The 13,267-nt window shown below is 40.7% G+C and overlaps 1 protein-coding gene across 2 annotated transcripts in view; it reads right to left on the bottom strand.

Annotated features, from left to right (window-relative positions):
- The window catches only part of LOC122557178 (15-hydroxyprostaglandin dehydrogenase [NAD(+)]-like), a 105,127-nt gene that overhangs the window by 15,849 nt on the left and 76,011 nt on the right, over positions 1-13,267 (bottom strand). For both annotated transcript variants that reach the window (XM_087973830.1, XM_043704579.2), the window contains exons 5-6: positions 7,171-7,247; positions 4,749-4,912 (exon numbers count right to left, since the gene is read on the bottom strand). In XM_087973830.1, the coding sequence (XP_087829956.1) occupies positions 4,749-4,912; positions 7,171-7,247 (241 nt within the window). The remainder of the gene's footprint in view (positions 1-4,748; positions 4,913-7,170; positions 7,248-13,267) is intronic.

The following is a 13,267-nucleotide window of genomic DNA, read 5'->3' as shown; positions in this document are numbered from 1 at the left end:
GAGAGCATAACTGCCCACAAATATCCAAAACTGGCCTAACCAATGTCCTGCACAGCCGCAACATGACCTCCCAACTCCTATATTTAATGCACTGACCAATAAAGGCAAGCATACTAAATGATTTTTTTTGTTCAACAAGACAGCTCACTCAAGGACAATTAGCAATAGATGACAATAGATTAGCAATAGATGTGTTCATGATATCTAAATTCCTAATGAGCAATTAGAAAAAGGAGCTGCTTGACAAGTAACCTGGATCTCCTTAGATGCTCCTATTCTCAGGAGGTATGAGAGGCTAGAGAAAATGCCTGTGTTTAACCTCACCGCTTCATGATTTCAGTGGTAAAGGAACACAGGAGTATAGGAACTGGAGTAGGTCACTCAGACTATTGAGCCTGTCCTGCCATTCAATACATTCATGGCTGATCATCCAATTCAATTTAGCCTACACTCTCACTATATCTTTACACCATTAGTAATCAGAAATCTATCAATCTCTACTTTAAACATACTTAAGACTAACTTCTATAGTGCTCTGTGTTAGAGAATTGCAAAGGTTCACAATGCTTTGAGTAATAAAAAGCTTCTAATCTCAGACCTAAATTATTTCCCCTTTATTTTTAACTTGTGTTCTCAATTCTAGAATCTCAACCAGAGAAATGTCTTACCTGTAATTACCTTGTCTATCCCTTTGGAGGTTTCAGTGAACATAGAAACACAGCAATAAGGAAGGAAGAAACCGGAATAGGGCTATTCAGCCCTTTGGCTGATCATCCAACTCAATAGCCTGTTCCCGCTTAACTCCATATCTTTTGACCTCTTTCGACATAAGTATTGTATTCAACTTCTGAAAGTCATAATATCTTGGCCTAGACTGTTTTCTGTGCTTAGCTATTCCACAGACTCACCACTCACTGGGTGAAGAAATTTCTCCTCATCTCAGTCACAGAGTCATAGAGATGTACAGCACGGAAACAGACCCTTGGGTCCAACTTGTCCATGCCGGTCAGATATCCCAACCTAATCTAGTCCTATTTGCCAGTACTTGGCCCATATCTCTCCAAACCATTCCTATTCGTATACCCATCCAGAAGTCTTTCAAATGCTGTAATTATACCAGCCTGCACCACATCCTCTGGCAGCTCATTCCATACACTCACCACACTCTGCATGAAAAAGTTGCCCATTAGGTTCTTTTTATATCTTTTCCCTCTCACTCGAAACCTATGCTCTCTAGTTCTGGACTTTCCCTTCCCAGGAAAAAGACCTTGTATATTTATCTTATCCATACCCCTCATGATTTTATAAACCTCTATAAGGTCACCCCTCAGCCTCCAACGCTCCAGGGAAAACAGCCCCAGCCTATTCAGCCTCTCCCTCTAGTTCAAACCCTCCAACCTAGCAACATCCTTGTAAATCTTTTCTGAACCCTTTCAAATTTCACAACATCTTTCCGATAGGAAGGAGACCGGAATTGCACACCATATTCCAACAGTGGCCTCACCAATGTCCTGTACAGCCGCAACGTGACCTCCCAACTCCTATACTAAAGGGTTTACCTCATACTTTGAAACTGTGACCCTGTTTCTTGACTCCCCTTGTCATCGGGAACACCCCCTCCCCCCCCTCCCCCCCCACCCCTGCACATTTAGCCTGTCTAGACCTGTTAGCAGTTTATAGGTCTCTGTGAGATCCCACCTCATTCTCTGTTCTTCACTGAGTGTGGTCCTGACTGATGTTGTGCCCCTTCATACATCAGTTCAGCCATCAGTCTGATAAATCTTTGCTATACTCTCCTCACCTCTAATTCTGCAAAACCCTACAGAATACAGGCCCAGTTTCCCAAAACCTTTTCATAGGACAGTCCCCCCAACCTAGATACAAGTCTGGAAAACCTATATTGCCCTGCCTCAATAACAATAATATCCTCCTAAGGTAAGGATACCAAAACTGCATGCAGTACTCCATTTGCAGTCTAACAAATGTTCTATACAATGGAAGCAATATTTCATGACTGTGGCAAACAAATCCTCTTCTGATGCATCTTCGTGTTAACCTTCAGTAAATAATCGACAAAGACAGCTTGGCCCAGCTACATTTTCCAACCTCTTACCATCTAAGAAATGCTCTGCGTGTCTGTTCTTCAGACAAAAGTGAATAACCTCATATTTGCCACATTAAATTCCATCTGCCATTTTTGTGTCAGTCACTAAGCCTGTACAAATACTATCGAGCCACCTTCATCTTTCTCTCATCATCCGTTCCCACTTAGCTCTGTCTTACCCGTAAACTTGGAAATATTACATGCGGTCTCCACATTCAAATTAATGGGGCGAAAGGCAGACGGGTCTCCAAGGCCTGATGGCAAGTATTCAAAGGTTTTAAAGGGAGAGGCGTTTGAAATAGTTGAAGCATTGGTTGAAATATTCCAGAACAAATTGGATTTTGGGAGGGTTCCAGCAGATTGGAAGACCGCTAATTTGATGACCGAGTTCAAGAATGAACGGAGCCAAAAATCAGGAAACTATAGACCAGTTAGCTTAATGTCAGCCATTGGGATAATGCTGGAGTTCATTATTGAGAAAGAAATAGATAATTAAGAAAGTCTAGCACAGTCAAATGGTCTCAAAATGATTGTTTGAAAGGGAAATTAGCCAGGGATTTTAATATAATAAGCAGAGTTTATAAAGGAAAACAAATGGATATAGTGTATTTGGATTTCCACAAGGAATTCAATAAGGTGCCACGTTAGAGATTATTGGGGTAAATATATTAGCATGGATTGGGGTAAATGTATTAGCATGGACTGGGGTTAATGCATTTGCATGGACTGGGGTTAATGCATTAGCATCGATTGGGGTAAATGTATTAGCATGGACGGGGTTAATGCATTAGTATGGATCGGGGTTAATGTATTAGCATGGACTGGGGTTAATGCATTAGCATGGACTGGGGTTAATGTATTAGCATCGATTGGGGTAAATGTATTAGCATGGACGGGGTTAATGCATTAGTATGGATCGGGGTTAATGTATTAGCATGGACTGGGGTTAATGCATTATCATGGACTGGGGATAATGCATTAGCATGGATTGGGGTAAATGCATTAGCATGGACTGGGGTTAATGCATTATCATGGACTGGGGTTAATGCATTATCATGGACTGGGGATAATGCATTAGCATGGATTGGGGTAAATGCATTATCATGGACTGGGGTTAATGCATTAGCATGGATTGGGGTAAATGTATTAGCATGGATTGGGGTAAATGTATTAGCATGGACTGGGATTAATGCATTATCATGGACTGGGGATAATGTATTAGCATGGATCGGGGTTAATGTATTAGCATGGATTGGGGTAAATGCATTAGCATGGATTGGGGTAAATGCATTAGCATGGATTGGGGTAACTGTATTAGCATGGATCGGGGTTAATGCATTAGCATGGATCGGGGTTAATGTATTAGCATGGATCGGGGTTAATGCATTAGCATGGATCGGGGTTAATGCATTAGCATGGATCGGGGCTAATGTATTAGCATGGATCGGGGCTAATGTATTAGCATGGATCGGGGTAAATGCATTAGCATGGATTGGGGTAAATGTATTAGCATGGATTGGGGTTAATGTATTGGCATGGTTTGGGGTTAATGCATTAGCATGGACTGGGGTAAATGTATTAGCATGGATTGAGGATTAGTTAACACTCAGATGACAGGAATTAATGGATCTTCTTCAGGTTAGAAAGAATTAACCAGTAGAGTACCACAAAGATTATTTAACATCTGTATTAATAACTTGGGTGGGGCAGGGAGCTGGAGCAGTGTGCAATGTATCCAAACTTGCTGATAATACAAAAATAACTGGGAGGGCAAGTTGGCATGACGACATAAGGAATCTGCATGAGTTGAGTAAGTAGAAAAAAAATCTTGACAGATGGAGTTTAATGGAGCAAAGTGCATGTTAGTCAGAAGAGTCAATAGCAGACTATCATCTGTGCCAGTACATTACCTTCTATCCCAGGTGATTTATGTTTACGGGAGACTTTATCAATAGTCTTCTAAAAACTAACTCCCCTTTTGTCAATTCTGATAGTGACATCCTAAAGAAAACCTCTATAGGTTAATCAAACACAATTTTCCCATTCACAAATCCATGCTGATGATGCCCAATCAAATCATCATTGTCTTAAGTATCTGTTTGTCACATTCTTTTTATTAGATTTTAACATTTTCTCTACTCATGACAGGTCTGCAATTTCCTGTTTTGTTTTCTCTGTCTCTCTCTCTCTCTCTCTCCTCTTACACAGTTGAGTGTCATTTGCTACCTTATAATCTGCAGGAACTATTCCAGAACTTACAGAATTTGAAAGATGATTGCCGATGCATTTATTATATCCCCAGTTATCTCTTTCAAAACTCTGGGATGTAGCCTACCAAGTCCTGGGACCTCCCAACCTTCAATCTCATTAATTTCTCCAACATATCATTCCTTCTGATACCATTTCCCTTCAACTCCTTAATTCTCCCTAGTTCATTGGACCTCTAATTCTGGGACATTTCTTGTATTTCCTCAGTGAAGACAGAAAGTAATCATTTAGCTTTTCTGCTATTTCTCTATTCCCTGTGGTAAATTTCCCTGACACTGCCCAGAGCATCTGATGGACTACGCTCAGAGTCAGATGCAATTATGTTGTAACGCGACGCAATATAGCACGGAAATAGGAATACATAATAATGACTTACTCCAACACTCCAAAGACCTGCATTAAATTCTTGACATTGTCCTTGAACTGATAAAAGATTCCTAGATTTTCTTCACGGTTTACAGTCTCAAGAATTTCAGTGTTGACAAAACTTGGGCACAGTGCATTTATTCGTACCCCATAATTTCCAAGGCTAGAAGCTTCCTGGAAGAATAAGAGATTCTTATTAGCTCCTTGTACACAGTACATAGAATCCATATAGTGTGGAAACAGGCCATTTGGCCCAACAAGTCCACACTGACCGTCTGTTTTAAAAAATTCTCAAGGTCAGGTTCGTAGGAGAGTAGTCTGACACAGAACAAACGACCAAGAGGCGAGACTGCTAGAATATGGGCATTTTATTCCCCGCAGTGTCGCACAACGGGTCTGGCTTATACTCACTCTACATGTTACAAAAACTGGGAGCCGTCAGTTCTCGTAGAGCGGTTGCCAACAACCCACGCTCGGCGGTTAAACGTAACCCCGGAGCAGACTCACCGAACTGGAGACTTTTCCAGCTGATATACTCCCTTCCAGATATAAACATTCATGTGAACAGCAGAGCAAGGCTAAAAAACACATTCCATTCTGGTTACATACAGATAAGAAGATTCACACGGGACTAAGCAACACCTCCATTCCGGTTAGATTCACACATGTATTGGGACATAATTTTTAACCGTTTCACCACATTCCACTGCTTGGAATTTTACACCACATTCCACTGCTTGGCCCAATACATGTGTTACATTATGCTTAATTCAGTTCAATTCGTTTCAGTTAATTTCAGTTCAGTCAATTCAGTGTAATTCAATTCAGTTCCGTCCATTTCAATTCAATTTAGCTCAGTTCCATTTTGTTCCGTTCAATTTGATTCACTTCAGTTCCACTCAGTTCAATTCAGTTCAATCCCATTCAATTCTGTTAACTCCGCTTCAGCCTTTTGGACATGCCCACATCCTCCGCTGTACCCCAGGCAAGGGGTTCTTCGGCAGGACTGGGATCCTTTCTCAAACAAACTGCCACGTACATGCCCACATCCATGCCATCCCGGGACGGTCGGGACCTCCACAGTTTGTTCTTCTGGTTTCTTAGTCGTTTTCCAAAACATTGTTCTGTATCAAAATCTCTCCTCAATTGCGATTGACCCTGCTCGACTACGCCAAATGTTTTAAAAAATTCTCAAGGTCAGGTTCGTAGGAGAGTAGTCTGACACAGAACAAACGACCAAGAGGCGAGACTGCTAGAATATGGGCATTTTATTCCCCGCAGTGTCGCACAACGGGTCTGGCTTATACTCACTCTACATGTTACAAAAACTGGGAGCCGTCAGTTCTCGTAGAGCGGTTGCCAACAACCCACGCTCGGCGGTTAAACGTAACCCCGGAGCAGACTCACCGAACTGGAGACTTTTCCAGCTGATATACTCCCTTCCAGATATAAACAATCATGTGAACAGCAGAGCAAGGCTAAAAAACACATTCCATTCTGGTTACATACAGATAAGAAGATTCACACGGGACTAAGCAACACCTCCATTCCGGTTAGATTCACACATGTATTGGGACATAATTTTTAACCGTTTCACCACATTCCACTGCTTGGAATTTTACACCACACCGTCCGAAGAGTAACCCTCCCAAACCCTGTCCCCAACCCTATGATTCTACATTTAGCCCTGACTAATTCTCCCCGTTGGCTCTTACTGCTCCTCCCCCAGTCCTTTTAGTGTCTCAGTTTAAACTTTCAGTCAATGTTTGACTGAGAAGAACAGAGAGATAGCTGCTCAATGGGGGCCTGTTACAATTTCCTTAACACCATTGGGCTAAAAATGAGGAGTGGGAGAAATCTTAGTCAGGGTTCTCCTGTTAAATTAAAATACAGCAGATGCTACAAATCTGAAGTGAAAACCAGAAGCACAGGAAATACCCATTAACAGATCGGGTAGAACCTGCACAAAGAGAGAGAGAAATGGTAAAGTGAAGGTAAGGTTGCTACAGTCCCAGAGGAACATAGGGGCTGCTCTCTCACAGAGTGAGTCAATATGTCTCAGGTAAAACAGGGTTAATGTTTCACATCAAATGTGATACTTCTTCAGAACTACAAATGAACCACTAACGAATCAAATAAGGAATTCAGGAGAAACCTCTTTACACAGAGAATTGTTAGAAGGTAGAAGGTGCAACTTCTCACAAGAGGAGAAGTGAATGAGATAGATACATTGAGGGAAAGATGAGAAACATATCATGGAGAATGGAACAGAACAAAATGCTGGTAGTGTCAGGTGAAGTAGACTAGGAGGAAGCTCTTGTGAAGCAGAAACATTGGTGCTGGACCAAATAATTGGTTTCAACAGTAACTGTATTAATGAACATGAGCCTTGCAGTATCAGTTGATCAACTTTTATTGTTTACAATACTTACAGCAAGAGATCTGGTAAAACCAAGCACTCCATGCTTTGAAGCTGTGTAGACTGGAGCATGTGCTGCTGGTACAAAACCTGAATAAAGTAAAGAAACCACAACATGAAATTACCAGCTACAGCATCTTCAATTCAATTTAACTTTCTTCTACTCTACAGCTATTTTCAATGTTGTCATTGTTTTGAAGGAATACAGAGTCATAGAGTCATCCAGCATGGAAACAGATCCATCAGTCCAACCAGCCCATGCTGACCATAATCCCAACTAAACTAGTCCCACCTGCCTGCTTCTGGCCGAATATGAGAGACAACATGGGATTGGAGAAAGATTGTGTGTCTTAAGGTCAATAAATCTCCAAGAGTTGACGGTTTCCACCCAATAGTATAAAAGAACAAAGAGTAAGTCGGAGAAATACTGAAGTCTGACAAAGTTCTGTTGATTTTGGGAATTGTACTATTAGTTTAGAAATTTCTGATTTTCCATTCAAAAACATTCCAATGTTTAAAAAAGATAAGAAGGAAAACCCACAATGCTAAGATCCTGCCAATTTAACACCCAGTAAGGAAGAGATCATTTGGAAATAAAAACATGGTATGAGAGTTAACCTTTTGACAAGTCCGATAAAGATATAAAGGTAAGGGACAGAAAATGGGAAGAAAGGATTTGGACTGCTTGGTGTTAATGATAAAAGGTGTTCCCAGAGATTTCTTTCCGAGGCTTAAATATTGCACCATATTTATTAAAGACTTTGTTGAAGGAATATAGTGTCCATTCAAATTTGCAGATGCCTCTAAGTTGGCTGAATTCATCAACTGATTAGTGGGGAGGAGTATTCAATTAAAGGGAAGTTCAATGAGACCTGAAGTGAAGGGTTGAGAAAACGCAAATAATGATCAAAGTGTGACAGGAATATATATGCAAAGAGTGCAGCAGAAATTAGAATCAGAGAGAAGAATAATGGCAAGAAGTCAAAGCTTAAGTTTCTTTATCTCACTATGTGCAGCATTAGGGACAAGATAGTTGCAGATAGAAATAAACAAACATTACTTGTTAACTATTACTGAGGCATGGTTGCAAGGTGACTAAGAATTGGATATTTAAGGATATTTGATGTCCCTGAAGAATATGCAAAAGAAAAAAGAAATTAGGGTAACTTTGTTAATAAAGGAAGGTATCAGTGCCTATGTGAATAGTAATATAGGTGCAAAAGATTGGGCAATTGTGGGGCAGCGGTAGTTTCTCCACCTCTGAGCCAGAAAGGCAGGTTCACATCCTACTTGCTCCAGTGGTGTGTAATAGCATCCCTGAACAGGTTGATTAGAAAATATCAATATGTGCAACAGATCATATGTGGACTCAATTTGGATGGAATTAAGGAATAGCAAGGTAAAAAGGTTTGAAGGGGATATCATCTATGTGACCCTGAAGTGTTGCCTCACTGTAGGACCAAGTATAAATGAGGAAATAATGAAGACATGTAAGCATGGCAATCCAATTGACATGCATAGCTTCAGTCTGCAAATTGATTGGACAAAGTTAAAATTGGCAACAGTAAAAAGGAAACGAAAGCAGGGTAGCTTTGTTAATAAAGGAAGATATCAGCGTGTATATGAATATTGATATAGATGCAATAGATTGGTCTATTGTGGAGTGTTGGTAGTTTCTCTACCTCTGAGCCAGAAGGCCAGGTCATGCTGTTACAACATGGGGGTAAATCCTTCTGCTAAATTTAAAATCAGCAACATAGAAAAGATTTAGCCCGTGTAAAAATTTGAGTGGCCAAGAACTATTTAAAGTAAAAATTAATGACGTTATTTCTTAAAGGATAACAGAGGATAATTAACTAGCCACTGTTTACAATTTCTTTCTCTAACCTATCTGTTACCTTCCTCTCTATAATACTAGTCTGATAAAACTTCCAATTAAGATTTATAAAACCACACTTCTTATCTCAAAACCAGGCAGCTTTTGTTCTTCTGTTCAGATCTTCCCATGTCTTTTCTTCTTCTTAGGAATTTCTTCATCACAGGTTACTGATTGAAAAGGCACCTTTATAAGAGAGCTATTTTTCATGCAATCTGTTTACCTGCTGGGCTTGTCAGTTCTCCTCTCAACTGTTCAATTTTCTCCAGTCATTTACTCCCAAAGCATTGGATTGTGGCAATGGCTTTTAAGATTGTCAATATACTCAAATCAAACTGGATTGGAGTTTCATATTTTTCGGAGTATAATTTAATCTGATTGACTGAATTAAAATTTGTTTTTGTCTCCAGACAACAAACTAATCGAGTTGTTCGACCAAATGTTATATTGTTTCCTTATTGAGAACACTTGGTGCTGTGTCTGGTAGTTCTGCTACTTTTATCTCTGTTAAAGTACACCCACATCTTCATAACACCTTCCCCCTTAAGAAAAAATGAACCATCATAATGAAAAGATGGCTTCATTTTTTTTCTCTCCTTTTAAAACACATTACCCTAACATACAGATAACTTTAATACAAGTTCACCTTAACTTTTTCCCATATACCTGTATATGTTTAACATTAAATAAAGACAAATCTCATCTAAACTGTATCAGTTAAATCTGCAATAATGCATCTGTGATTACATTCTTCCTGCCCGCAGCATAAATGATTTTAAAATTAAAAGTCTGTAACATCAGAGTCCAACGAAATAGTCTCATATTCTTATCCTTAAAATGTTCTAAGGATGTAAGTGGATTGTGGTCAGTGTACACAACTGTCTCCAACACATTGTTCATGACATGCACATTAAACTACTGTAAGGCAGTACCAGGTTTTGAAACGTTTGGTGTAGCTAAAACTGGTTTGGTGATTAATATCAATTTCAAATGGTCGAATGCCTCCTGGCATGGTTCTGTCCACCAAAACTTTGTGTTCTTCTTCAGCAAATTGGTTAATGGTGTCACTACACTGCTGAAGTTTGGAACCGCTGAGTCCTAAGAATCGAAGCACCCCTTTCTTTGGGTTGTCGTGGAAATTCCTCGATAGCCATCGTCTTGCATTCCGTGGGGTTTTGTCCCAAGAACGTCACCCCCCCTGCTTTTGTGAATTCCATTTCATTTAGGTTTATCATCAGTTTTGCTTCTCATAGTCGTGCAAAGAGCTCTGCCAGCTGTAACGTGTGATCTTTCCAGGACTTACTAAAGATCATTACATCGTCCAAATAGATTGCACAGTTTGTTAACCCAGACACAATTCTGTTCATGAGTCTTTGGAATGTGGTGGGTGCATTCCTCATTCCAAAGGGCATCACTTTAAACTGAAATAGACCTTTTGGGGTTACAAACGCAGAAATTTCTTTCGCCATCTCTGATAAAGGTACCTGCCAATAACCATGCATTAAGTCCCGCTTGGTGATGTAACTGACTTGTCTGACTTTTGTGATACAGTTCTCCAATGTAGGAATTGGATAAGAGTCCGATTTTGTAACAACATTGACCTTCTGATAATCTACGTAGAATTGTTGAGTCCCATCCGGTTTGGGAACTAAAACAATCAGCAAACTCCACTTGCTCTGGCTTGGTTCGATGATGTTCTCATTGAGCATGGCCTCCACCTCCATCTGGACCTGTCTGGCTTTGAAAGGATGAAGCTAAAAGGGGTGTTGCTTTATCGGAGCAGTATTCCCTACATCTACTTCATGTACAATAGCATTACTCCTCCCCATCTGATTCTTACAGATGTCCTTGTACTATAGTAAGAAATCTTTCAACTGCGTTCTATGCTCCTGAGACAGATAGTTTGCTAATCTATCCCACTCCTTGAGGACTTCTTCATTTGTTAATCTATTTTGAGGCACCTCAAAATCCACATCATCTGGATTTGATTCCTCGCTCTGCAGGGCAGTAACTAACACTTGTTTCTTCAGTTGTTTCTCTCTAGTATAAATACGGTTTCAACATGTTCACAGGACATACCCGATACCTTTTTTTTATCTATCTGGCATCTTTACTAGATAGTTTATCTGACTCAACTTTTTCTCAATTTGGTAGGGGCCACTAAATCTGGATTTGAAGGGATCTCTATCACTGGTATCACCTCGGGAAAACGTCCGAATCTCAGAGCTTTTATCTGCCACTTGCTTCATTCTATGCTGTGCCTTCTTTAGGTGCTGTTTAGCTAACTCATCTATTCAATTTAATCTTTCCCTCACCTCCGATACATAATCTAAATGTGAGATCTCCGACTTTGGTCCTGTCAATTTTTCTTTAATTAATTTCAAAGGGCCTTTCACTTCATGACCGAATATTAACTGAAAGGGAGTGAACTGAGAAGATTTGTTTGGGGCATCTCTAATGGAAAACAATACAAGTGGGATACCTTTATACAAAACATTCAGGTAATCCTGACAGTATGCTCTCAAGGTCTGATGCTTCCTTTCTAAAGCTCCCTGGGATTCGGGATGATACATACTGGATTTAAAGTGCTGCTACCCATAACCACCTCAAACAGCTGAGCAGTAAGATTTGACCCTTGGTCCGACTGAATCTCTCTGAGCAGCCCGTACCACATGAAGAAAGCAACTAACTCCTCTACCACCCTTTTTGACTTGATACTCCATAATAGAATTGCCTCAAAAATCTGGTGGACACATCCATTATCGTTACAAATACTGGTTCACACTTTTAGTTCTCGGGAGGGGACCTCCACAATCAATTATAACCTGCGTGAAAGGTTCTTCAAATGGGGAATTGGCAACAAAGGTCACAGAGTCATTGAGATGTACAGCACGGAAGCAGACCCTTTGGTCCAACCTGTCCATGCCGACCAGATATCCCAACCCAATCTAGTCCCACCTGCCAGCACCCGGCCCATATCCCTCCAAACTCTTCCTATTCATATACCCATCCAAATGCCTTTTAAATGTTCCAATTGTACTAGCCTCCACCACTTCCTCTGGCAGCTCATTCCATATACGTACCACTCTCTGAGTTAAAAAGTTGCCCCTTAGGTCTCTTTTAGATCTTTCCCCTCTCACCCTAAACCTATGCCCTCTAGTTCTGGACTCCCCCACCCCAGGGAAAATACTTTGTCTATTTATCTTATCCATGCCCCTCATGATTTTATGAATCTCTATAAGGTCACCCCTCAGCCTCCGATGCTCCAGGGAAAACAGCCCTCACATATTCAACCTCTCCCTGTAGCTCAAATCTTCCAACCCTGGCAAGATCCTTGTAAATCTTTTCTCAATCCTTTCAAGTTTCACAACATCTTTCCGATAGGAAGGAGACCAGAATTGCACACAATATTCCAACAGTGGCCTAACCAATGTCCTGTACAGCCGCAACATGACCTCCCAACTCCTGTACTCAATACTCTGACCAATAAAAGAAAGCGTACCAAATGCCTTCTTCGCTATCCTATCCACCTGCAACTCCACTTTCAAGTAGCTATGAACCTGCACTCCAAGGTCTCTTGGTTCAGCAACACTCCTTGGGACTTTACCAAATAAGTGTATAACTCCTGCTAAGATTTGCTTTCCCAAAATGCAGCACCTCATATTTATCTAAATTAAATTCCATCTGCCACTTCTCAGCCCATTGGCCTATCTGATCTAGATCCCACTGTAATCTGAGGTAACCTTCTTCACTGTGCATTACACCTCCAATTTGCTGATGATACCAAAACTTACTAACTAAACCTTATGCTCACATCCAAATCATTTGTATAAATGACAAAAAGTAGTGGACCCAGCACCGTTCCTTGTGGTACTCCACTGGTCATAGGCCTCCAGTCTGAAAAACAACCCTCCACCATCACCCTCTGTCTTCTACCTTTGAGCCAGTTCTGTATCCAAATGATTAGTTCTTCCTGTATTCCATGAGATCTAACCTTGCTCACCAGTCTCCCATGGTTTTATTACCGGCTGTGGCTTACCAACTATTTTGCATGTATGACACGTACGGCAAAAGGTAACCACGTCCTTGTGCATTCCAGGCCAATAAAAAAAGTTTTTGTACCTTAGCCTGAGCCTATGGTAGCCCGAGATGACCTCATACAGGTAGTTCATGTGCTACCCGTAACATTTCCTATCTGTATGTTACCGGCAACACAATCTGGTGCACTTCGGCC

The sequence above is a fragment of the Chiloscyllium plagiosum genome, unplaced genomic scaffold, assembly GCF_037043375.1.
Source record: "Chiloscyllium plagiosum isolate Xiang-an unplaced genomic scaffold, Cpla_swu_hap1 HiC_scaffold_2, whole genome shotgun sequence".
NCBI lineage: Eukaryota > Metazoa > Chordata > Chondrichthyes > Orectolobiformes > Hemiscylliidae > Chiloscyllium > Chiloscyllium plagiosum.
Note: the sequence above shows the minus strand (reverse complement) of the source record. Positions and strands in the feature narration are given on the sequence as shown.